This window comes from Parus major, chromosome 13 (genome assembly GCF_001522545.3).
Source record: "Parus major isolate Abel chromosome 13, Parus_major1.1, whole genome shotgun sequence".
Classification (NCBI taxonomy): Eukaryota; Metazoa; Chordata; class Aves; order Passeriformes; family Paridae; genus Parus; species Parus major.
This window is the reverse complement of record NC_031782.1, coordinates 7,791,425-7,816,753: the sequence shown is the minus strand read 5'-3', so window position 1 is coordinate 7,816,753 and position 25,329 is coordinate 7,791,425. Positions and strand designations below refer to the sequence as shown.

Genomic DNA, 25,329 nt, shown 5'->3' with positions numbered 1-25,329 from the left:
ATTGAATCTGAATAGTCAGAACTGCAATTAAAAGTAGCAGTGACCAGAAGAAGTCCAGAAGACTGTGACCTTTGATGGCAACAGAGAGTAACCAGAGGTGATCAGGAGACCAAAGGAAAACAGAGCAAGAGGACCATTGATTTCTGTCAGAGCTTTGTTAATGTGGTAGTGTCCAAAGGGCTGAGACTGCTGCTTCAATCCACATTCCTCAGTTCGACACTGCTGATGTTTTCTTCTCATGACCAAGGTTTTTTTTCACATTCTCATTTGAGGACCCCTTGGCACCTGACTCAAAGGGGTGTTTATTTTAAGGTCAGCTGGATTTATTAATACTGATTTTTATATAAAAGTTAAGGAATGTGAGAGGTTGAGCAACAAAGAAAAAAATGTTCTTTCTTTGTGACTCATGCTCTTCCCCCTCACCCCTGCACACTTCTTCAGGTGTGGTCAAGGAGCCTCTGACATTATTTAAATATCTGCTTTGATGATGGTTCCTTCATGGAGGAAGTATTTAGAGATAGCACTTAGAGCAACACCATCTATGGAAATCTGTATAGTTCCTATTGTTCAACCAGATTCATTAAACCCGTTACTTTCCCCAGGACGGTTTTTAAGCTCTGTCCTGCACTCAGCAGTAAGGCCACAGATGAGACTTTCTCCTTGGTTTTGTCCCATGCAATGATCTCCCTCCATCTCTGACAGTTGAGAGCATCTGCCAACTCAGCAAATACACTGTAAATCACCAAGAACTTCTTTGGCATTTTGGCTGGTCTCTATGCCCACAAGTTTTCCCAAAAACCAAAGGTCTGGTCCATGTCCTCAGCCTGCACTTTTGGGACAGAAGGGAAGGGAGGTCTGGCCAAAGCAAGAAAACAACAGAGATATTTATGTTTGCAAAGGATTAGCAGCACAGCTCTTGGCTTAGGGCTGCTCCTAGTGCTGCTGCAGGGCTCAGTGTCCCCCATGAAGCCTGCTCCCAATTTAGCTGTTTGAATTTAAAGCCTGAAACAGTAAACCCAACATCTCAGTGCTTTTATGCACACAGCTCACCCCGCTAAATAGGCTGAGAACTTTAGTCACATTCTCCACCCCTATATCTGACTACAAAGGCTACAAACACCTGCACACCTGGAAAAGCTCCTCAAGGTTAAAGGCCAGATCTTCCCAGCTTTCCCCTGCCTGCTCCAGGTGGAGCATGGCTTTATGGCAGGGCTTGGGGAGTGCTTCTTTCACAATTAGCAGTTCAGAGAGGCTCAAGGTTAAAAACACAGCTGCAGTACTCTGATTTGAGGAACATCCCTCTCTGCTGCTGGGGGAGACCATTTCAACTCAGGAACTGCATTGGGAGATTAAATTTTGTCAAGAGTAGGGACAGGTTTGGCTCCCTGTTATCTTAACCAAAGAGCATTACAGCCCTTATCTGTGGGGCATGCTGGGGACACCAACCAGGAAACTTCTCATTACTTCAGGCTGAGACAGGGAACTTTCATCCTTCCAGGCATTACACAAGGAAATATTTGTTGCCGCCATTGAGGGAGAGCTACAAGCAGAGCCAAGTCGAGCTAAGCCAAAGCTAACACCTTACCCACACCTAGGAAACACCTTCTGGGCGTTAACCTGACCTTCACTCCCTGGAAGAGCATCCTCCAGCTCCAAGGTTCCCCAACAGCCACCAACAGCAGGAGCTGAGGCCTTTTCCCAGCCTCCATGGTGTCAGGCAGCTGAGCTGGAGACAAGCTCATCAGTAAACAGAACCAGCTCCAGATGGGAAACGTAAATATTTCTGCCAATTAGCAGCAGCCCCTTGCTGTTATGTAAAGGAACATAAACGAGGTGTTACCTTGCAACTCCTCCAAAGGAAAAAACGCCTTCCATGCTAATGCAGTTACGGCTAAAAAAAAAAAAAAAACATTATATGCAGATGAACATTACATGCAGATCAACACCCACTTTCTTGGCATCACCATGAAGCCAGTTTTGCCCCCTGGATCCCAGGGATAGGGCCAGCCCTCTTGGGATCTTGGCCAAGTCCACCTGCCCCTGTGAGTCACCTCTAATTGCTGTGCACAGTCACAGCAAGCCCTGGCTGGGCAGCGGAGATCTGCATTCCTGTCGTTGTTATACCAAAGTGAGTTGATTTAATAAATCTCATTAGGCAGGCATTTGATAGCAGTGAAAGCCAGGGAGAACAAGCCCCGAGCCTAGTTCTCCTAGGCAAGGGGCACATGTGTTCCACCTCAGCTGGGGACCACCTAAAAGGGCCTGTGGGTCTTGCCAGCCCCAGCTCAGATGCCACAGCTGAGTCTCAAAGCACATGTGGAGGTTTTTTCAAATATATTTGGGTGTTCTCTCTTGTTTGGGTCATTAGCCCAGTGACTGGTGAGACATGCCACAGCTCTATGGTGATGAGGGATATGTGTTTTGGCCAGTGGCTTGGCCACCACAACAAAAACTGGGATGCCCATGCAAGGCCAAGGCTGGAGAAGTCTGGAAAACACCTTCGTGTGCTTGTTCTGCCATAAGCTCTGGTCCTGATGCAGCAGAGACCTCTCCTGCTAAGAGAGGATCAGAGAAAGAAACAAGGAGGAGATGTGAGCAAATGAAGATCTGCAAAAGCTCAGTGGGATATGGAGTCTGAACTGCACCACGTGGGAAGCAGGTCAGGAGCTGGGAGTGCAGCCAGGGAGGTGCCCACGGCAGCAGAAACTCAAGGCAGAAGAAGTCAGGGTGGTTCTCATGCCTCTGCCTGGCTTGCCCCTTGTTTTTCCAAAAACACAGGGTGAAAACAATAGTCTTTTGAAAAGCACCAACCTTCTGGTGCCAAGCTGGGGGAGCCTCCCACACTCTGCATGGGCAAACAAAGCCACTGTGTGCTCCTGGAGCCCTGGCATGGGCAGCCAGCCCTGGCCTCTCCACCTGTTCCCACCCAGTGCGTCTGTGAGTCCCCGGGGAGCTCTGGCTGTCCCAGCCCAGTCCAGGGCACCATGGTGCGTCCTGGCAGCACAACCCGCTCAGGCTGGAACGTGGGGCTGGCTGGGGCTGAGCCAGGCTGTGTGGGAGCAGGTGTGTGCGTGTGCAGGGCTGTTTCTCCAGCTCCAACACAACGCCGCTCAAACTGACAGCAGGGTAAGCTCTGCTTCCATCTCCTGTGCCGGGAGAGGCAGCTCCGTGTGCTCGCTGTCTTGTCAGGAGAGCTGGCTTGGGAAGGAACAGTTGCTGGTGATGGTTTGTGCACATCTTGTAAGCTGTGCTGACAACAGCTCTTGACAACTCCTACCATCAACTGCAAATCTTCCAGTGCTTCATGTTTGCTTCAAGGCCCGGGTCCAAAATTCATTCAATCCATGGGGAATCAGGAAGAAAGGAAGAGGAGGGGGGAGCAGAAAGGGGTTTCTAGCTGCTCTGGTCAAAGGGACATGTGAAAATGAGGTCTCTTAAGGCTCCAGCAGCAGGCACTGAACAAAAAGAATGAGAATTTCCAAAATAAAAAAAATAAAAAAAAAATTCAGGAATTTTAAGCAGGTCTCATAAATTCAGTAGCCAACTCGGTATCAAAATTTTTGACTTGGCGAAGTTGCAACAACAAGGGATGAAAAAAATTGTGTGTGATTGCAAGTGGGTGTTTTCAAACAGCATCTTGTTTGGGGAAAATAATCCCTCTTGGTCTGCTTTGTTTTCTTGTGATGCTGGAAATAATTCCCCTCAGAGAGAAGAACTGGGGTTTTATTTTTCTGTCTAATCACGGGAGCTACCTCAGGTCATGCCTGACCACAGCTGGTCCCCCCATCCTTGCTAGCACTGGGAGGAGTCGCCACCACAAAGTGTTAAAGAAACACGTGTGCAGGTCCAAAATCACACATTTCATTTAGCAATGAAGAAATCAGGCATGAGGAGCCTTGGCTGAAGGCATGTGCTTTTGGGGCTGAGCCCAAGGGCAGGGATGGAGGCAGCAGGGATGCCCTGGGGCAGCAGCATTGCTCCCACTGCCAGGACCCTTCTCTCCAGGGAGCAGGAGTAGCAACTGCTTATAGTATTGCAATAGCTCCATAATGGCTTTATAATAGCTCCAATCTCTTCACTGCTCCCCCAGATTCACCACTTTAATTCTGTCCTGCCCAGGCTCTTGTTTCAGTGGGATCTGGGCAACCCAAGCCCACAGTGCTGCTCCTGGCCGTGTGCGTGGACTGCAGCAGGGACCTCACCTGGTGCCAGCACGGGAGGAGAGGAGCACGGGCAGGGAATAGGGGTCACACAGCTTGTGCCAGCTGCAGTCCCTCACGCTGGCAGACATGCCCAGTAACACTGATGGCTTTAGTGGCATGAATCCAGAGCGAGATGGGGGCAGCTACAACGACATGACCCGGGGGGCAGGAGGGCTGTGGGTGCTGCTGAGACTTGCTCTTGCCTACCCAGCTCCAGCATGGCCAGACGAACCACAGACCCACAACAGAGGTCATCCTTTTTATTTTTTTTTTTCTTTCCTCAATACATCTTGAAAATCCCCGGTCTTGGCCAGCCAACCCGAGGAATGAGCACGGAAAACTCCGCAGAGGCTTGCTGCCCAGCTTTCATGGCAGCTGTCGCTTAAGGAGCTCGGCTGGGGGCACTCTGCAGCCTGTGCCACCCCCGGCTGCCCGCCCGGCCACCGCCACCGCCTGCGAGCGGGGCTGCGGTGCGGGGACATCCCACAGGGGGGAGCCTTGTCACCAGCCTGCGGGGACACTGCCCGGACACCGCCGGGACACCGCCGGGACATCCCCAGCACAGGCACCCCCCGCTCCCGGCGCTGGGCCTGGGGGCTTGACCCGGCCCTGGGGGCTCCGTTCCCACCCCCTCAGAGTTGACAAATGCAGAGCGAACTGCGTTCATCCTCACGGGGCTGGGCAGAGATCCCTCCAGAACCACCACAGCTCAGGTGTTCAGAGCTGATCTGGGATTCACCAAGCTAATATGATCAAGGAAATCTGTTTCTAAAGGGTGTCACTGGGAAAAAATCACCCCGTGGAGTGTCCCAACAGTTCTCTGTGCCTGGAAGATGATGATGAGCTGAACCCCCAACCCAGATCCCCACATTCCCATTGGATCAGCTTTAAACTGAACAGTAAAGGCCTAAAACTGGTTTAGTAAACCAGAGACCTTGCAAAGAGCTGTTATCCCACTCTGACCTCAGGTAACACTGGAGTTGTCTTGTCCCACTTCAAAGATGAATAAATACATGGCACTACCAGACTGATGGAAGCGAGGTATGGACACGGCATCAATGCCCAGCTGCACTGTGAAATGGAAATACAGAGCTGGACCTCGTGAGAGGACAGGCAAGGCAAGAGGGGTTCCCTTAGGGGAAACCACAGCAAAGTGCCAGAGCCCAGGTTGGCAGCATGGGGAGAACAAACCCCACAGAAGCGCAGCCTCCTCACTGCCTTCATGGGCAAAGCCCGTGCCAGAAGCAACTTTTCTCCTCACTTTGTTTTTACCAGCAAAACTCAAAATTTTAAACTTACTGTGAGCACATATTTCTTCAGAGGAATCCACAGCTTTCTGCACTTGGAATCACCTCTGTCCAAAGAAACAAAGACAAGTTTAAAGAAAATATTCATGGCTCAAATCACCATTTTCTTCTGTGAGTTTCAAAACCTCCCACACTGAGTGTGCCAGACAGAGCCAGCAGCAACACCCATATCATCCAACTCAGAATTTAAAATCTTTGGGCTTGATCTGTGACATGAAATGGATGTGGGGCAGGAGGGATGACAGAGCTTCAGTGACAAAGGGGTAATAATACAAGGACCCATGCTGAGAAAGGATGGAGAGCATTGCATGAGCCAGGTTGTAATCAGTTAATTTAACTTGAGTTTGGCTGGGAATAATTAAGAAGGAGGTGATAATTTTCCTCTGTATCAAGTGCCCAATCTCTTCCTGGACAGGCTTTCACCTGGGAAGTGACACCTTGCCAGGACAGAGATCTGGTCCCTGCATGCAGATGCACAGGCAGTAACCTATCAGCTGCTCTGACGCTGTTTGCATGACGCTTCCTTTAAAGAGGGAGAGAAAAACAAAACACTTGTCCCTGCTTTTTAAGGCTGCTGTGTAAACAGTCCTGTAGGTTTTGGGGGACACACCTAAAGGAGGCAGGTGAGGTGAGGCTGATCAGGTCATGGAGCTGCCTCTCCAGGGCTGAGTGAGCAGCCAAGTGCTCTCTAGAGCTCTCCCCAGAGCTATGGGCACTGCTGCTGACAGGGTGAAATCCCCCTCCAGCCACTGTCCCCTGTCCATTGGGCTGGAGGGGTCCTGACCCATCTCCCAGCCCATGCTCCCCACCATGGTGGGGCCATGCTCATCTACCTCGCTCCTGACACATGGTGAAGCCCACAGCAAGTTAAACGTACATCTTGAGCTCTTGCTTTGCCTCATGTTGATGAAATAAAAGTTTCCCCCCCACCACCCTATTTTCTTATTTCTAGCCTAAACACATCATCCTGTGCACACAGATCCAAGAGCTCTGCAATGCTCCAAGGCCTTTTCTACAACCCCGATCAGGACATTCCCAAATCACCTTGACAGCCCTTGTTGGGAAGCATCTGTCTCTGGCCAGCTTGTGTCTAGAAAGATTTTAGAAAGAGGTTTGGTTCCAAACCTCTATTTTTTTTTCCTTCCTGGAACCAAAAGGTATAGCCTGGAGTTTCCTGTGGTGCTGGCTTCTATCCCAAGATATGTTTCCTTCAGTAGAAGAGGCTCTTACCTCTTGAATTTTTGTGGCCTCACCGATGAAGTTCACTGCTTACCCCATCACGCTGCACAAGGCTGTGCTGGGAATCAGGGTTAAATAAGATGGAAAAACTGGGTGCATTTGTACAGCTGAGGGCACAAAGTGCTGCCAAGAGACAGGAACTCCTTGGGATAGTTTTGTCACTGGGAAAGCACACTGTAAGCTGGCTCTGTTGGGTGGTCTAACCTTGTTTTCAGGACTGGACTACTTCAGTGTGCCAAAACAGGCATGAAGGGGACCAAGCCTGTGGGGTAGGTGTGGCACAATATCTGATTCCAGTTACATCTCCATCCCCAATTACTATTCATTAATCAACACAGATTCATTATACAGGCAAAACTCCCCCCAGCATTGCCAGGTCCAGGGCTTGGGTCCTGCCTCTGTTTGCTCCTGCTAGGAACTGCAGCAGCACACAGGGACTGTGCAGCAGGCAGAGCAGTGGGAACGTGTTTTCCCCAATACAGGAAAGCTGAGAAAGCTAAAAATAATTCCTGGAAGAGGTGGGTGTGCAGGAGGGTTGCCCCATGCCTGCAGTGCTCTGGGATGTATTGTACAGCACAGGGACATATCCCCTTTTCTGTGTACAGACCAGGGGGCCTGGGGGGCTTCCCAGGGCAAGCAGTGTGGGAGAGCACCATAAAACATCCTCCAACTCACCAGGGAGGGGGTGGCTTTCTAATTACCCAGGTGGGTTTCTATTGTAAGGAGAACAGCAATGCAGGATTTGACGCCAGGGCTCTGAATCTGTCACCTGCCAAGGGCAATTTAGCAAGTGGCCTGTGCTTTATTTTCCTGTTGTCCACAGCCAAGGGCCAGCACAAGCCAAGACCCCACCCCTCTGGGACCTGCCACCCTGATAAACTGCTTTACCTCATGTCTGCCTTCCCTTAAAACCCACATTGCGGTGTGGAAAGGGTTTTGTGGGTGCATGGGGCTATATATACTATTATTGTGTCTTTAATTAGGGCAGATACCAAAATGCTTTAGGATTTCAACCATCCCATGAACAACTGCCCAAACTGCCTGTTTGGTTACATAGCAGGAAAAGAAGAAAAAAAGCATCAACATTTTATCAGTTAAGTCGAGGGGGTCTGGCTGACACTCAGGACAGTGCTTTGCAAGCAGACTGTCCCTCAGCATCATATGGTGCAGGCTCTAGTGCTGCTTCCATGCTGGGCAGCTGATGGCTCATGAGCTCCAGGCTGCCCAGCACTACTGACAGTACATATCCTTCATAACCGGGTAAAATCAACAGAATTTGCTTTCCAGACTTTTCCCTATCCAGAACCAAACCAAAACCAGGTCTCTAGGCAGTGGAAAAATCAAAGGGAAACCACCTTCAGCATTGTTCTCAGATGACCCATGGAGTGACCAGCAGGCCATTCCCATGGGCGATGGGGGAGCACCCAGCCCTGTGGCCTCCAGAGCCCAACTGGGCTTGGCCCACGTGTGCCCAGTGACTTATGGAGCAAAGCACCAAAATCAGCTTCTAAACAGCTCTGTCCAATTCTGCTCTGCCACTGATCCACCCTGAGATCTCCAGACCACCCACTTCTGTGCCTCAGTTTACCTAGCTGCAAACAGAGATGTGTACATCTAATCTCTTCTACTGCAAGGACATTGCACAAAGTGGTCTATAAGTGCAAATTTATTAACACAGCAAGACCCAAGTCTGCTTTTGCCTAAGGTGGAAAATCAAGCAGCAATACAACTGGGATCACTGCACCCATTGCTGGGTGACCTGCAGAAGTGCTGGCTCCCACTTGCCAGGCCTGAGCAGTTAATGTAGAAAAAACCTGGAGCAATGTGGGAAGGCTTGTCCCAGCACACTGCTTTGTTTGCTGACAACTAGTGCAAGTGACAATGTTATGAGTGACTTTTAAGATCTCTGTGACTTTAATTAGAAAGGACATTTTTAATAGCCTGGGCAAAGAGCTGTGTGGTCCTGCCAGCGGCTGCTCGCAGCACAGCTCACGCCCAGGGATGCTGTTATTCCTCTGGCATGTGATAGCAATATCATGTGTGAACTGACAGAGCAGACATGCCAACATTTTTTTAGCTGCACAAGCTGTCTCAGACAAGAAAAAACCCCATCTATATTGCCTCAGGGGCAGCCAGACACAACCCTCCAAAATTACCTGTGTGCACATAAAAAATGCATGCAGATTTCCAAGCCATATGCATGGGTTTTAATCAATGAGCTTCCCTGATACATGGGAAACACTTCATTCCCAGTAATTGTCCTTTGACAGCTCTAACAAGTAGGATCTGTTCGGGATGGTAATGATTAAAATGCTGACTCACAGAGGGCTTTCCATGCTGGTGGGGCTACACCAGCTTTGTGCTCACTTGGAAGGTATTTCGTATCCCTGCTTTTCAACCAATCTGCAATTTTAATCCTCTGGTTACAAACGGGTTGTTTGCGGCTTTGCCCAGATGACTCCAGGTTTCCCTTCTGCAGAGTCTGGAGAGAGAGGGCTCTCCCCTCACTCGCTGAGGGGCAGCAGGGCAGGGAAAATCCCTGTGCTTTGTACAGCCAGGAGTACTGAGGAGCTGGTCTGTGTGCTCTGGGCAGAAGAGAGAGGAGTGACAGGTCTCCAGCAGCAGGAGCTGAGCCCACAGGCCTGCACTTCAGACACCAGCTGAGGTGAGGTGTCAAACCCCTGGGCAGGTTGCTGGCTCTGCAATGCCCTTGAGCATTTCACGGCAGGACAGAAAACTACTTCTCAAAGGTATTGAGGTGCATCCCCCTGCCTTGCCATTGCTCTGCTGGCTGTGGCCACTTGCCTGCATGTTATGATGGGTTTGTCCCTGTGTCCCCTTCTGCTTGTGGGGCAGCTCCCCAAGTGCCAGGTCCAGTGCAGTCCTGTTCCCTTGAACCTCACTTTTGCCGCTCTTTCATCACCTTGAAGCAGCAGTAATTAACTCAGGGAGATGGGTGTACCCCAGGGTCAGTCAGAGAATTGAGAGGAGGAGGAAAAAGGCAGCACCTCTGCCTGTCACAGAGCCAGACTTACCATGGGCAGATGCTGTGCCTGTGTGCCATGGGACAGTGAAAGGCAGAGCCAGTGGGCTGTTTGGCACTGCTGGCACAGCACACTTCTTGGCTTTGGGGCCAAGAACCCACACTACCCCATGGAGCAGCCAGGATCCCTGCTCAGGGTGAGCCAGCCTTGGTGGGACCATTCACCCACAGGAAAACAGACTAATAAGCTTCTATGAGCACCATCTTCCCATTCCTCCATCAGCTGCATAGCAGCTCCTCACAACCATTAATGATACTGGCTGTAACTACCAAAAGGCTTTTTGGATTTCTTCTGATAAGGATTTTCCTTTCCGAAGCACAGATGATGGCTCAGCTCCAGCTTATTCCACTCAGGCTATGGGCAGATCCTGCCTGGAGTAGCAGCAGCCATGCCTTTGGTGCAGCAGCCCTCACTGTAAGGAGATTGCCAACTCCAGAAAACTCTTCCCCTAATTACAGCACTGGAGCATGGAGAAAACCACATAAATGATTCACAGTGTTCCCAAGCTGCAGCCGCGTAAATTAGAGAGATTTCCAAATGCTACCGAGCCATGCTCACTGTTATCTGGATGGAAATGCAGAAACTTTCATAAAGAGGCTAGAAGGAAAAAACCTCCCATTAAATGCATCTCTGCAAATCAAGGAGATCTGGGAGGTCTATCCCCTATAGATCTTTACAGAAGGGTTGTTAAAACTCCTCAGGGAATTCTCATAGGAGGGAGCAGGCAGATAGCAGGGGAACTATAGAAATGCATACGCTTGTTATTTTGGAGGGACATGAGGTTGGAGCCTCTGCTGGCAAGCAGAGGATGAAAAGGAGAAGGCAAGAGGACTTGGGGCCAGCAGAAAGGGATGGCTGGTGGCAGGGAAGAGAGTTAAAAGTGTCCCATTGTTAGGGAAGTTTGCTCTCCTTCAGACCATCCCGCTCCCAGGGACACCCGCCGCCTTTTGAAGTGCAACCTTAGGCGGTTCCTTGTCACCCATTGGAGCGGGAGCTTTTTTACCACATTAAGTCATTGGGTAGCAAATGAATGGGGGGTTTTGACTATTCACAACTTCACCTTATAAATATCAGGGTTGGAGGTTCCTGCAGCTTTGCTCCATCCCCATAGCTCACCTTGGGAAGGAGTGGAGGGAGGCAGCCCTGCTTGTGCAGAGACCTACAGAGCAGCCAAAGGGATCCAACCCCACTCCTTGTGACAGCCATGAAGAGAAGCACCCTCCTCATCCTTTCCATCACAGGGGTCTACAGTGCCATTCTCCACACAGCAGCATGGTAGGGTCCAACTCACTGGAAAGGACATTTTTTTAGAGATGCTCTTCAGCCTGTGGTAAGGTGATTATTTTATTTTCTTTGTTTCAGGTCTGTGAATAACTTTCTGATGACAGGACCTAAGGTAATTAACATATGGACTGTGAGGAATTTGAATGGAGTGATTTTGTTTTGCAAATGGGAAATAGTACTTTCCAAGGAACCAAACTTCCCAGAGCATATCAGCTCCAAGTCCTGCCAAGTACAGAGGGGAAGGACTTGCAACCTGCTTATATTTTCACTGACAACTGCTAAAACAGGGTGGATTTTAACCCTGCTGTTTCCCATGCCAGGCTTACCTGACGTTCTCCAGCAGTGTGGCAGCCGGGGCACACAGTGGGATGGAGGAGTGCAAGTTCCAGTTCGGGTGGGAGCGCTGGAACTGCCCCGAGAGCGCCCTGCAGCTCTCCACCCACAACCGGCTCCGCAGCGGTGAGTGCACGTTCACCTGCGGCACCTCTCCCTGCCCCGGGATGCTCTAGGTGCCAGCTGGGATGTGCTCTGGAGAGAGCTGGTGCTGCTTGATTTAACTGATGGAAAAGGGCCTTCCTGTCCCAAAAATCACAGTTCGTTTTCCTTTATCTGTATTAATTGATGTCACAAATAGCAATAACATTTTCCTAGGGCTCCCAGGCTCAGTCTTTCCTGCACTGCTGCTCCATGGGTCTGCTCCTACCCCTTTGTGTGCAGCATCCCGGGGAGTGCAGTGCTAGAGACACCCGAGCTTCCAGTGGGGAGGAGTGGGAGTGCAGGAGAGGCAAAGGGAGAAACCAGAGATGTGCAGTAAGAAACTGCCTCCATAAGAAAGCTGTGGATATATTTCAGTATTATCTATTTCAATGGGCAGAAGTCTCCTTTTACCCAGAGCAGCATCTCTATTTGAATCTTTTCAGAAGCCAAAAAGGACTACACTAAGAGTGTAGGTGCAGACAGCTGTTAGCACAGGTTCAAAGGATCGATGACCATTTTCTCCAGCAGGCAAGATCAAAGCACAACATACCCCCAGGCAGGGAAGGACAGAGATGAGCCGAGTGCCAGGTGAAAGGAGAAATAACTCACCTTAGCTAGGGCAGGGCTCTGGCATTTCCTTAAAATCCTCCCCTGGCAAGAAGTTCCATCCCCTGTATGGACACCTGCATAATATGATATCAAATTGATGTACCCTGTGATGCTGAAGCCTGAAAAGATCCAATCATGAGCATTTAATTTCTGTAGCACCTTACCTTTTGCACAGAGTGGATATTTTCTCCTTGCACCTTTGCAGCACAGGAGATTCTCATTCCTGATAATCCGGAATTGATGTCTGTATTTGCATGTGACAGCATGTTTCTCCCTTCTCCCTTCTCCCCCAGCTACCCGGGAAACCTCCTTCGTGCATGCCATCAGCTCAGCCGGGGTCATGTACACCCTCACCAGGAACTGCAGCCTGGGAGACTTTGAGAGCTGCGGCTGTGATGACTCCAGGAACGGCCGTGTCGGTGAGTGACTGTCCCAGGACAGACGGACCCTGTCCCTCTGTCCTCACACACAGCCCCACAGACTTCAGGGCAGAATTTGGGGCAGGTCTGTGCTTAAGCCTGTGTCTGTCTTGCAGGTGGCCGAGGCTGGGTCTGGGGAGGATGCAGTGACAATGTGGAGTTTGGGGAGAAGGTTTCCAAGCTCTTCGTGGATGCCTTGGAAACAGGGCATGATACCCGTGCGCTGATTAACCTGCACAACAATGAAGTGGGGAGACTTGTAAGTAATAATAATAGTAATAATAATAATGTCTATATTGAAAACAAAATCTAGGTTGTTTAGGTTCCCATTTCCAGGCCCCTGTGACAATCCAGGCCTGGTAATGGTTGCATGGGGGGGAAAGCACAGCCAGAATCTGGCCTTGAACCTTAACACAGGGAATCACAGTAAGAGTTGTTCCCACTTCCAGGTTCTGCAGCTGTGTAATGCAGTTAACTGCTGGCACACACCACTTACTCAGAAATGCATGGGGTTTGTACTCACCTCTAGGCTTGTCTAGTCTGTAAAACAAAGCCAGAACCACCTTCCCTACTTTCTTGCAATATGCATTTCCAAGCTCTTCAGCCAGGAAGCCAGGTGTGAGCTAGCCCTGCTCACAAGCCAGCCAGACTCGCCCCCCACTCCCACCTGGGCCATGGAGGCTCTCAGCATCTTGCCAAACCTCCTTGTCTGTAAAAACAAGGATGACAACACTTAACATACCTATCTCATAGGGTGTGTCAAGGCTTAATCTCACATAGATACTAGCGATTTGGAACCTTATAAATACCAGAGGGAGATAGGCAGATAATGTGAAGTGCTGTGAAGTGCTTGGCCTGGAGGAGATTGGGTATGATTATTCCAAAGCAGTTTCACACATTTTGAATGAAACCTCTGAAAGGGACATGGGTTGATGCTGGTGAGTGTCGTGAGAAGGGAATGACCTCACAAAGGCATTTTTTCCTTGCCTGGATTCTTCTGGAAGGGCTGGGTACAATAGTTTGTGCTCACTTACATCTGGGATAGATGTTTTCCAGGAACTAAGAGCATTAGCTCTTGGAAGGACCTGAAGTCACGCCAAGCATGAGCCACTTTAGATGCAGTGTCCCCAAATTACAAGTGCTGTAGAGCCTGATTTTGAGATTTCCTAATTTCCTCACCTCATTCCAAGGCAGTGAAAGACACAATGAAGAGAGCCTGCAAGTGCCACGGGGTGTCAGGCAGCTGCAGCATCCAGACCTGCTGGCTGCAGCTCGCCGAGTTCCGCGAGATTGGCAACTACCTGAAGATCAAATACGACCAAGCCCACAAGCTGGAGATGGACAAGAGGCGCGTGAGAGCTGGCAACAGCGCCGACAGCCGCGGCGCCACGGCAGAGACCTTCCACCACATCCACGCCACGGAGCTCGTCTTCCTGGAGGACTCCCCCGACTACTGCACAAGGAATGCCAGCCTGGGCCACCACGGCACCGAGGGCCGCGAGTGCCTACAGACTGGCAAGAACCTCTCACAGTGGGAGAAGAGGAGCTGCCGGCGGCTCTGCACCGAGTGCGGCCTGCGAGTGGAGGAGCGGAGGACGGAGGTGGTGGCCAGCTGCAACTGCAAGTTCCACTGGTGCTGCACGGTGCGCTGCGAGCAGTGCCGGACGCTGGTGGCCAAGCATTTCTGCACCCGCCGTGACTCCGCTGCCCCCAACCACATCAGGCAGAGGAACAGGGGGCACAGGAGATAGGGGACACTTTGGTGTCCTCACACAAGGGGAAGGAGCGTCCTGGGGTCCAGAGGGTTGTGTGCACCGTGTGAAGTGATGGGGTCTCCTGTGGATGGATGCAGTGGGATTAGGAAGCACAAGGCGCGGGCGCTGAGGGATCATGGTCCATCTTGCTTCCATGTTTTTTCCTCAACATTTACCAGTAGCTTCTTTCTTCTTGGGAGTCACTTTATCTGTGTATTGGACAGAGGGGAGGAATGTCATGGTTTTGGTGGGCTCAACCCCTTATGTCCTTGCCAGTGGGTTTGCCAATGGCAGAAGTGGGGCTCTGGCCCTGCAGCCAGAGGTGGGAACAGGTGCTGTGGCCAAAAGCAGGTCCAGCCAGGTGATCCCATCTGTGCAGCTTCAGGTCCCAGCCGTTCATGCACAGCAGCTGCTTGGCAGCATTTCTGGAGGAAAACTTATGCACTTTGTGATGTAAGAGGAGGTTTGACAGTGTTGTGGTGTATATTACCACAACTGCAGCTTTGAAAAGTTTACAGCCAGTGTTTACATATTTCCCTCAACCCCCCCACTTTTTTTCTCCTCCTTTTTGAATTTTGTATTTTGGCACAAGAAGCCTTGCCCCAAATAGACAACAGCTTCATGTATTTGTACTGGATAAAATTAAGCAGTTTACAGCTCCTATACTTCCTTTGTTTCAAAATAGCAGATAAGAATTCAGAATTCTTTATGCCTAATGACATTTATTAATAAGTTGTATTATTGCTTAGCACAATCTGTTTTCACTATATATTTTGAAGGTATCCCTGAAGAGTTAGATTCTGGACTGTATTTTGCAATAAACCACAATGAAAAGAATTGTTTTTTTCCTTTCTGGCTTCCTAGCAGTATGATTTTAGGTGCAAACTTGTCCTTTTCTGTGAAAAACCCAGCAATTCCACAAATTTCCTCATCATTAATCCAAAAGCCACCAAGGGCAATGAGTTTGTTCTCCTGGATCTCAGTAAGCTGGCTCCAGCCTCCAGTCCCCAGAGGGTTGGCTTTAGTACCTATCACCATAATCTCGCCCTTTCCAAGTGCTGAGTATGCAGACACAGCCTGGCTAAAGCCGATTTTGAAGCTCCCAAAGTCTCTTTAATTTGCTCGACCCGACATCCCCCAGACAATGCGAGGCTGCCCCGCTTTGATGTGGAAAGCATCACCATCGGCACTCGCTGAAAATTTCTTGGAGGCACGAGAGGAACCCTTTGAACTGGAGCAGGAGAGAAAACTTGGGGACAGTTGTGAATGTGTCTGCTGGTTCCCTGCTGCTCCGGGTGTCAGAAGCCCGGACGAGGTCGGGGAGGGCAGGAGGGGACAGCGCTGGCTGCTGCTGTCCCAGGGCAGGTCCTGCTCCTTGGAGTCAGAGCTGCTGCGGAGGGAGCCAGGGCTGTGCCATCACCCACACCCACGATGCCGGGCAAGGATGCTCGACAAGTTTGCTCTCCAGCCAGGGAAAGAGGAGGAGAGACAAGTGTAAAAACCACCCTACAGTTCTGCCAGCACATTGCACCCACACTGCAAATGCTTCAATGCTATTTTATCCAGGTCTCCCTATGGCTCCCTGTGTAAACACAGCTTCAACACATACGAGAGCCGGATCAGGGAGATCAGCTTGCAAAACACATTTGGGAAGCAAAGCTGACTTCTATGCATTTATTTTATGCAAAGTGTGTTTTATTAAAGCTGGAAGGGCGACACCATCAGTTAGGGGGGCTTTGCTGCCTTCAGGGTAGCCATTTCTAGTAAGTTACCCTACCAAAACAAAATACCCCAAGATTTTTGCACAGTGTTGTCACAACAGCAGTTGCAACCCCCCAAAATTTAGGCTGAACTGAGAATGATATAAACAGACAAGCAGCGCTGCTTTCTTGAGCACTGGTTATCTTGTCTGCACAAATAAAGAAACCCCCAGGGTCTCTTTATGTATGTGTTTGTACTGTGCTCCAGAGCCCCAGCAGCTGCAGGCACAGGGTACCACCAAAATCCCACAAAATGAGGTTATACAGAGCACAGGACAGTCTCTGTTGATGTGATGTCAGAGGAGGGAAATTATTTCACTAGGATAACTCCCAAGCACACATAAAAATCTTCCTGCTGTATGCCAGCAGCAGGTTAATAAACCACACAGGTAAATCCTGGGAGATGAGGGCCCCAGTAAACAGGAATGGGTGGGACATGCTGTGTGTCATCTCACCCCTTTCTCTGCAGCATCTTTTGAAACTAATATTAATGCAGAAAATAAGAAGCAACAGGTTTGTAGGTGGCAACAGCACCAGACTTCTGTCTCACAAAGGCTCCATCCCAGGGAAATAGGGCTGGAGAGGAACGTAGAGATACCACTGCCAAGACGAATCCTTTTCTCACTGAGCCCTCCCATTCCCACCAACTCAGCATTCATATCCACCCCATTGCACTTAAATGCTGGAAATGAACTGTTCTTCCTTAAATTTGTCATCAAAGTAATTTATATTTCTGGTAGCCAGACTCTCTAAGGCAACAAGCAAATCACACCCAAAAGCCAGAGACCAAATGCAAATCGAAGCAAACTCAAGAGAAAGTTACACACCATCCCATGACAGAGATTTCCATTCTCTTTTTATACCTTGCAGCGACAATACCAAGACTAAACAAATACAAAAATCAACTCTATGGCTTAGAGTGGCATCTTGCCAGAGATATTAAGTCCTGGAGAAGCTGAGGCTTCCTCATCCTTCCTCTTGTTGCTTGGATACAACAGTCATCAATTCTCACTACATTCACTACAAAACAATAGAAATTCAGGATCGTCTTAATCCATCACAGCACTGTCAGGGAACCCTGACACCCCTGCCTGCTGCTTTGGTTTCTGTAATAACTCTCACAAATGCCATGGGGCAGAGGGTAACAAACTCCAAGGATGCCACAGGACTGAGCTCATCATTTCAGCTATGATTTTACCTGGGCAGCTTTTTTACTTCTGCAGAGCAGGAGTAAAACAAAGCGTTTCAAAGAAAACAGGAGCACACACAGCAGAACACAATTCTGTTACTGGCTGCTTTGTAAAGGCTCCTTCTCCCCCCACAGCCAAAGAGTTTCTGTAGGGACTGGTGATGCCTTCATACCTGCACGTGTTTGGTCATGATCATGATCACCCAAAGTCAGCTCCAATCTGGGGCACTGATCTCAAAAACCTGTAACCCACTGCACACCTGGAGGAAGGGATGGGCTTGCTCTCTAAAGCCTTGAGGAGGAACCTGACCACTGTCCCACAATCATAGTATTGTCATAGTGTTATACCTAGTAACAATGAAAAGCCGAAAATCTTAATCTGGGCCAGGTGCTGCATGTACTCAACCCAAAATCTTGCTGCCTGTCCCCCAAGAGCTGTCAGCAGTGCTTCTTCTCTGAAGCAGGGGCCCTTCAGGCAGGGTTGTGGAGCCACTTGGATAGTTCTGGAGCAGCATCTTCATGTTTGACCAGCCATTTAAATGGATAGAGCATCCTCTGTGATAAGAAATCTGTGGAACAGCAGTGGAATCAGCTCTGAATCACCACTGCCTTTGTGGAAGGTTAACAGCAGTGTCCCATCAGCCTTTATTGTGGGAGACTTCGTTTACATTTCATTTTTGTGAGAAAGGGAAACACACTCCAAATTATTAAATAATATAGGACAGCTATAGCATTACCAGAGACCAGGGCAGGTTTATGTCAGAGGTGCCTGCTCAACTAACAGAGGATCAGAAGATCAGTGATTATCAGTTTTGCTGTCCAGGTGACCACCCCAGCACCTCACTAGGGGACAGTTACCACCAATTTTCGTCTGGTGTCTCCTTCCCAGCAGGTGGAAATGCCCCCACAGCCTCATTCGCCTTCAGGCAGGATCATGGGCATGACTCAGGTGACCTTGGCTGAGGTCATCTCCATCAGTGTGTGGTGGAAGGTGAAGTTTGGGGTGCAGGTGTCAGCCTGTATCAACAGAGATGGAAAGCACATTCTCAGGGCTGCCCAGCACATGGAGCCAGGCTGGGGCTGTGTTTGTGTGGGGGCTGAGCATGTCACCTGGCACAGGAACTGGATCTGTGCTGTTTCCTTTGCTGCCTCTCATAGAAAAGGGTGCAAGGATGGCTCTGGCAGGGAATTCACACCATCATTGCCACCGTGTGCCCCCGCAGCCTCTCCCAGCAGGCTGGCAGAGACATTTCTGCTTGGAGATTAAGGTACCTTCCTCAGGCTCTGTCAATATGTCACACTATTGTAGAACGACCATCAGCAAGCAGAAAATCAAATTTATTTAATACACAAAGTGCAGGTCCTGCAGATGATTTTGCAAAGCAGTTTGGAGGTGGATGGCTTTTGGTCTGCTTCTGCTCCCTCCTGCCCTGGTCCCACCTAGCTGCAGGCTGTTCCCTTCCTCAAAGCCCCACCAAAGCCCCCACTGCATCCCACCACCATCCCTCCTTTTCCCCAGCCTGCTTCCCTTCAGCTGTTAAACTCCTTGCCTGCTGGATTACCTTTAATTTATGCCCCCAGTGCCCTTTCATGGATTATAATTCTGTGTGAGATGTTTGTGCTGTATCCTCCCCCAGTATTAAAGTGTCAGGACTATATCCCCAGGCCATCCATCTTCAACACTTCCGCAAGGGCTTGGCAATTCTCTGACATGAATATTATGGCTCTCCATGCAGAGCCTCCATCACTCAAGCTGACAAGTGTTAGAATCTCCTCTCTTGAACAGGGTAAGTGACCTTTTCATATGCAGCGTAGGTTCCCAGTCACGCTGCATCTGGTCCAGGGAAACCAGTGAGTGCCAGCAATTCCCTAAAGTCTTAAAAAACAAGTCACAGGTCCTTTTCCACTTGCACAACCAACTCTTAGCAGGAAAATGTTAAAGGCCTGAATCAGCCCCTGGTTACCTGCTGCTAGTGCCAGTCCTAGAGAGGAGGATGGAAAAATCATCCATTCCATGCCTTCTGCAGGATTTATCAACAGGTATTTTCAGGGAAAGATCGGAGTATTCGGATGTCTGGCTTGTTGGAGTATATAGGAAAGATTTTTGTGACCAATTAGTGCTTCAGTGACTTGGAAACCTCAGCTCTAATTTTAAACATTTTTAAGTGAGGTGCTTTAAAGTTAGATCCCTAAACCCCACCAGCCTGATTTTCAAAGCTGCTGAACTCCTGGGCTTCCCACAGTTGTGTGCAGGAGCTTTCCTCCCTGTGCTTCCTTACCTGTGTCTAGGCAGAAGCTGAGGGAGAAAACAACCTTTAAAGCTCTTTTCCAGCTCTGACTTCCCAGCTGTGCTGCCCTAGGGACACTCTAGTCCATGTGCTCAACAGAAAGTGAATCCCCTAGAGCTGAACTGTGTGGTGACTCAAGTTAAATCCCTCCTACAAAATTCACACGTTACCCCAAGTCTTTGACTAAAGGGGTGCCTAATTTCTTTCTTCTCTTGAGCGCAAAGGGACTTTCGGAGCAACTTTGCCACCTTCCCCCTACAGAGGAACTGGTGCTGGCTCACTGCCAGCACAGAGCAACAAAAACTTGTTAACACCTTTTCGGCTCCCCCTTAATAAAGTCAGGGTAATTAACAGCTTCACTATTTACAAAACAAATCCTCTTTGCAACACCTGAGAAAAAGAGTTACAAATGTTTCCCAAACGTTTCTCAGTTGGGGAGGACCCCTAGAATAACTGTCTGCTGGGACCTGCTGCATCTGCTTTCCCTGGCTGGAGAGTCCATGCTTCCCAGGGAATGCTGCATATTCAATATGAATTCATACTGCAGTTCCAGCCAGGAGTCCTGATCAAGCACAAGTCTACTGTGAAAGGTTCCAAAGGTTACTCCAAGGAGAAAGATGTACAGGGAGCCAGGGCAGCAATTTACTGCGCACTTGCTGGTCCATATTTCTGGTATGGCCACAGGTGGACATAGAGAAGGTTGGTCCCCTCCAAAACTGCCCCCAGGGATAGCTGGGAGAGAGTTGATAATGTACAGCATATTTAACATTTGCAGAGAGATTCACAAGCCCCCCCACCTCTTTTTCTGGTTCCCTGCTCTCTCCTAGGATACAATCCATGCCCCCCACTTTGCAAATCACTGCCCTGGCTTACAGTGCAGTAAATTCCCCCTTTTCAAACAAGCCCCAAGGAGCTGAGCCATATAACAGAAGATTGATGGATTGGAGAAAAACAGATAAATGTAACTTGCAATGTACTTTCAAAATTAATTCCTTCCTTCTGTCCTTCTCATTTGCTCTCCTATCCCATTTCCCCTTTACCAAACATAGAGTGACTCATATTTTATGAACAAGAAGGATGAGGTGCTCCTGAATTAAACTATTATTTATCTGTAGAGATGGCTGCTAGGACAGCTTCACACAAGAGCTCTCCCAGACAAAGTCAACTTGGTCCACACCAAGCAGTCCAAAACTGCTTCTGGAGATTAGAAAAGACCCTTTTAATGTGTGCACCAGGGCTTTGACCCACACTCATCCCTCCCAGAGGGTCCAAATTGCAGAGTGGAAAGGAGAGGGAGTTGATGGTAACTCTAAGTGAAGTAAGAAGCAGAGATTGACAGCCACAGCTAAGACATGTTCACCAAATGCAATCAAGGTGCAAAGATGAGTTGTAATCATGTGGGACAGAGTGAGTCAGAGCCAGAAAATGAAAGAGACCAAGTCTAAATCTGTCACAGAATGGGATAGTAGAGCTGTACAAGCAGTGGGACATGATGGGAAATAGGGAGATCTCTAACAGTAGTTTAGCTATTCTTTTCCTTTCCTTCTCTATTCTTTCTTCAGTGTCCCATGCTACATTAATTGAAGCCCCTTGTGGGCATAGCCAGGAGAGAATAGCTCGTCAGGGGACATGTGAACACAGAGCCTGGACAGTAAAGGGCCCTCCATTTCCTCCTCTGATGCTTTCAACAGCACATGGGATGCCATAAAAGATGATAATGACGAGGTCAGTAGAAAGACTGTAAAACAGTGGGGAGAGGCACAAGGGTTACCTCACTTGGGCTCAAACACAGGCCATGCATGGGCTGAGTTTGCTGGTTGTGAGATCTGTTTGGGACCATAGCTGTACTCCCTGTCCCATCTGGCCTGGCTGCCAGCACTCAAACTGGGCTGTGAGGAGGTATGTAGTCTGAAATGCTGCATTGTGATGTCAGTGGGATTCTCTTTATTGACTCAGATCAAGCCTGGACACAAGCAAGGGTGAGAAGTATTTCTCTCATTTCTTTTCAATTCCACGGGCTTTTCTAACTCACAGAGCTGTGGCTCCTGGTCTGACACTTCTAGGGGATCATCCATAAAGAGAAAAGTCAGCAGTTTTAAAAGCAATAATTTCTATTTCTCTCCCTTTTGCCAAGTACCTCAAAGCTAAACCTACTCTGGACCAGCTCTTCATTCCCACTCCTACAAGGCAGACTTCTGCTGGCCATCTGCCATCAGTTGTGATAGGGACAAGGCACCTCCTCCCTATCTCTAAGTAGATTTTGAAGCCAATGAGCAGCAGAATAATTAAATTAACTCAGTGCCGAATACCTCCCGAGGTGCCAAGCATTCCCAGCATTACAGCTGCACCACAGGTGTCTGGCAAGCAGGTAATTCCAGTCAGGGGCAGGCTGCAAATGTGGCTCCCAGGAACATCTCTGTTGGCACAGGAGCACCAGCACTAGGCAGTTCTGGACAGGAGCACTGGGAAGAGATTCTCAGGATGGCTTTGCTCAAGCCAGCTTGAGTCAAGGAGTAAGACAGTACATTTATGCTTTGATGTGCTTAAGTTAATAAGATTTATCCCAGGGCATGCACAGTTGTACTTCCCAGTCTGCCTACTTCACTCTCCTGTTTCTTGCTTGTCTTATAGGCTTTCCCCCACAGGGTGTGAGTGCTGTCATCTCAGGTCTCAGCCTGTGTTTTACCAAACAATCTGCTATTTGAATTCCCTGAGAAACATCTATATGCTTTTGACTGCAGCACATTGATTTCTTTCCCTCACTTACTACAGGCCATGAGACTTGAATCTGGATTTGAGACAGCCCATGATTCAGGCATGATCAGGTCACAGCCTGCCTCAGCTCCAGCTCCAAGGTGTGCATGGGGAGCCTGGCCCAGCTCTGGCCAGGGTGGAGGCAGGGCAGAGAACATCCCCACTGCAGAGCTTTATCTCACTCATCACCAGAGAGCTCACAAATCACGATCCAATCCCTTTCAAGCAGTTGGGAGCACGAAATTGTACCTCTTGTATCCAGACACCATCCAATCTCCCAGGACCAGGCCAGGTACATTGATAAGGAGATAGTGTAAATGGTCAAACAGGATGGAGCCAAAATTCACAATTTCCTGTGCTTTAACTAAGCGAGTGCCATGTCAACAGGGAAGTCTTTTTTGGATTATCTCCCATTCCAAAGGGGGCTGTTGTGGCCAAGGACCTGCCACTGTACTGCTTCAGTGTAGAGGATCTCAGGTTTCATGTGACACTAAGTACAGGGTGCTCTTTACATTTTCAGCACAAATTTAATTATAACTATGATCCAATAAATATTTGGGAAACAACACTACAAAGAGAACAGACTGGCAGTCAGCTCCTTCCAGCTCCTCAGAGTTTTAAACCACAGACACTCTCAGGGGCACTTCCCCTCTCTCTGTTCTGTGCAGAAAACAAAATTGATTTCCACATCACCCTGATTAGTTCAGTATCATATAAACTATCCTGCCTCCTAACCAAGCTAACCGCTGAAAAACCTCTTCAGCTCACTCTCTTGGCTGAAAGCAGACACTGACCTCACCCCAGGGAACTATTTTCCTGGAGATGACTTTGGGCACTAAATATGCAGCTACATCTTGGTAGGTTATTAAATCCACATGTGAAAATAAACTCATCTATCATCTCATCCATGTGGTTTAGCTTCCTTTTAAGAAGATATAAATGTACTAGAGCACCCCATTAAAGTAATTTACATGTCTTGCTTTATTTTCCCAGACACGACATTTCTTCCTTGGAGATTACTGGCTTTTGGGAAAACTTATCAACTAAGGAGTCACGGAATAACAGAATTGACCTTCAGGTGGAACTCCTTGAACAAACACCCCCTGACATGCATTTTGAAGGATGGATGACTTTTTGCACAGGCCCCTTCAACTTCAAGACATTTCTTTTCAAAGCCACATGGTGACATCAAGGTCAGGAGGCTGGAAAAATGAAAGCAGAAAGCAGCAAAGCTCTGCTGAGATGAGCTCCACAAGCACTCGAATGCCAGAGACAGGCAAAGAGCAATGGGACATTCTGTCTCCTGGTCACCCATGGCACCAATGCACAGCTCCCTTTGTGAGGGACCAAAGACAAAGCCTCATTTTCTGAGGCACCAGGGCAGACACTTCTCTGACATGAACTCTCGAGACAGTTAAATAAATGAAACCAGAAAAGATCATTAGAGAAAAAACAATCAAAATCCTTGAAAAAAGGTTTGGATGTGCTAGTCATCCTTCTTAATTCCAGCTGTGTCCCTGTCACCATGGACATATTGACTTTCACCCTGCTCCTCAAAGGTTTGACTGCTAACCCACCCACCAGTCCCTGAGGAATACACCCCCTGGGGACATCACCTGTGTTAGAATAGTCCTCACTTCTCAACAACAGCACTTTATGGCCCCGGCTTCCTCTGCTATGGCATGTTTCCCATTGCAAGTCTCACTATGACAAATTACAAATAACTTAAAAAAACTTCTTCCACACTAATCATGTAAGAAGAACGAAATACTTTGTGCCAACATTCTGACACTTGCCCTGGAGAGCCCTTTTCTCCTGGAGAGTGGAGCCCATTGGTTTGCCAGAGCAGGATAATCAAAGCACAATCATCACATCAGGCTTGGACATCTCAAGGAGGGACGTATAAGAGAAAGTTGTTAGAAAATAAGCAAATTTATGCCTCCTGCAGTGATGAATTCAAATGTATTGATTGGACCTGAAGGAATGTAAGAGAAAAGGTTTATTTTCTGTAGAGCAAACCATTAGAACTAAGAATGTCCTATGTCTTCTCTCATCCCCCAGAGCCTTACTAACTTAGTTGAATGGGTTAATTGTGATTCATCTTATTATTTTTTCCAAAGAAAAGATCCTAAAAGTTACTGCATTCCCCCTGGATATCTGCACCTCCTGCTGTGGCCTGAACTTAAGACACCAGAGGAGCTGCAATATTAGCTGCACTGGAATGTTTTGGTTTTCCCTTGCAAAACAGCCCCATCTTTCTGAGTGTGAATGTGCTTCAGTTACCTAAACATACTTGAGAGGGGAAAAAAGAAAGGAAATTTCCATTTTTTTATACTTAACTGAAGAATTCCCATTGTTGTTGAAAGCAAACAGAAAAGGGTATGCCCTAACATGTTCCCCTAGCACTGTTGACTAAGGGAAGACAAAACTTTTAGAAGATGATTTTTTTCTATAAAAAATAACAAATTCCATCAGTAATGTGTCACCTCTGGACCAGTGTGGAAATCCTACAGCCTTCATGAGCAGAAGAAGTTTAATGTTACACATGTGGGCACATAAAAGACATGCTGTATTTTTGGAAAACTCCCCTGGCACCAGATACAGCTATTTCACATCTACAGGTGGGTTGGCACACACAAATGGTGAAAATTATTCTGTATTTAAACTTTATCAACCTTAAAAGAAAACCTGTAGCAAAATTGTAAATTAATACTAGTTGTCAATGAAACGAATAATTTCCATTGGAACCGGATAGACAGATAAATAAAGATCCAATTCCTCATCTGTACAAGGGAATGAAAAACAAAAGCTGCCAGTTTATACTGTCAGGATGTTACAATCTCAGGTCATACCAAACTTAATATAATCTGTCAGAATTCAGCTCAGTAGAATTATACCAGATTATAGTACCCAAGAACATGGGCAAACATAATTTTCTGCAGCAAATCTCTAAAAGCACACATAAAATAGTTCAACTTAAAAATATACTTTACCTTACACCTT

General features: G+C 48.3%; 1 protein-coding gene across 1 annotated transcript; it reads left to right on the top strand.

Annotated features, from left to right (window-relative positions):
• Positions 1-10,886: 10,886 nt before the first annotated feature.
• Positions 10,887-14,795, top strand: WNT8A (Wnt family member 8A). Its single transcript, XM_015642283.3, has 6 exons — positions 10,887-11,067; positions 11,155-11,188; positions 11,397-11,535; positions 12,456-12,581; positions 12,698-12,840; positions 13,772-14,795. Exons 1-6 carry the CDS (start codon positions 10,997-10,999, stop codon positions 14,330-14,332), a joined length of 1,074 nt encoding a protein of 357 aa, XP_015497769.1. The 5' UTR covers positions 10,887-10,996; the 3' UTR covers positions 14,333-14,795.
• The last annotated feature ends 10,534 nt before the right edge of the window (positions 14,796-25,329 follow it).

What these genes read in the sequence shown, in the direction of transcription:
- WNT8A (XM_015642283.3), top strand. Translation starts at nt 10,997, where the DNA reads ATGAAGAGAAGCACCCTCCTCATCCTTTCCATCACAGGGGTCTACAGT. An exon ending in TTCTGATGACAGGACCTAAG is followed by an intron (nt 11,189 to 11,396) that starts GTAATTAACATA and finishes TTCCCATGCCAG; the next exon opens with GCTTACCTGACGTTCTCCAG. An exon ending in CCACAACCGGCTCCGCAGCG is followed by an intron (nt 11,536 to 12,455) that starts GTGAGTGCACGT and finishes CTTCTCCCCCAG; the next exon opens with CTACCCGGGAAACCTCCTTC.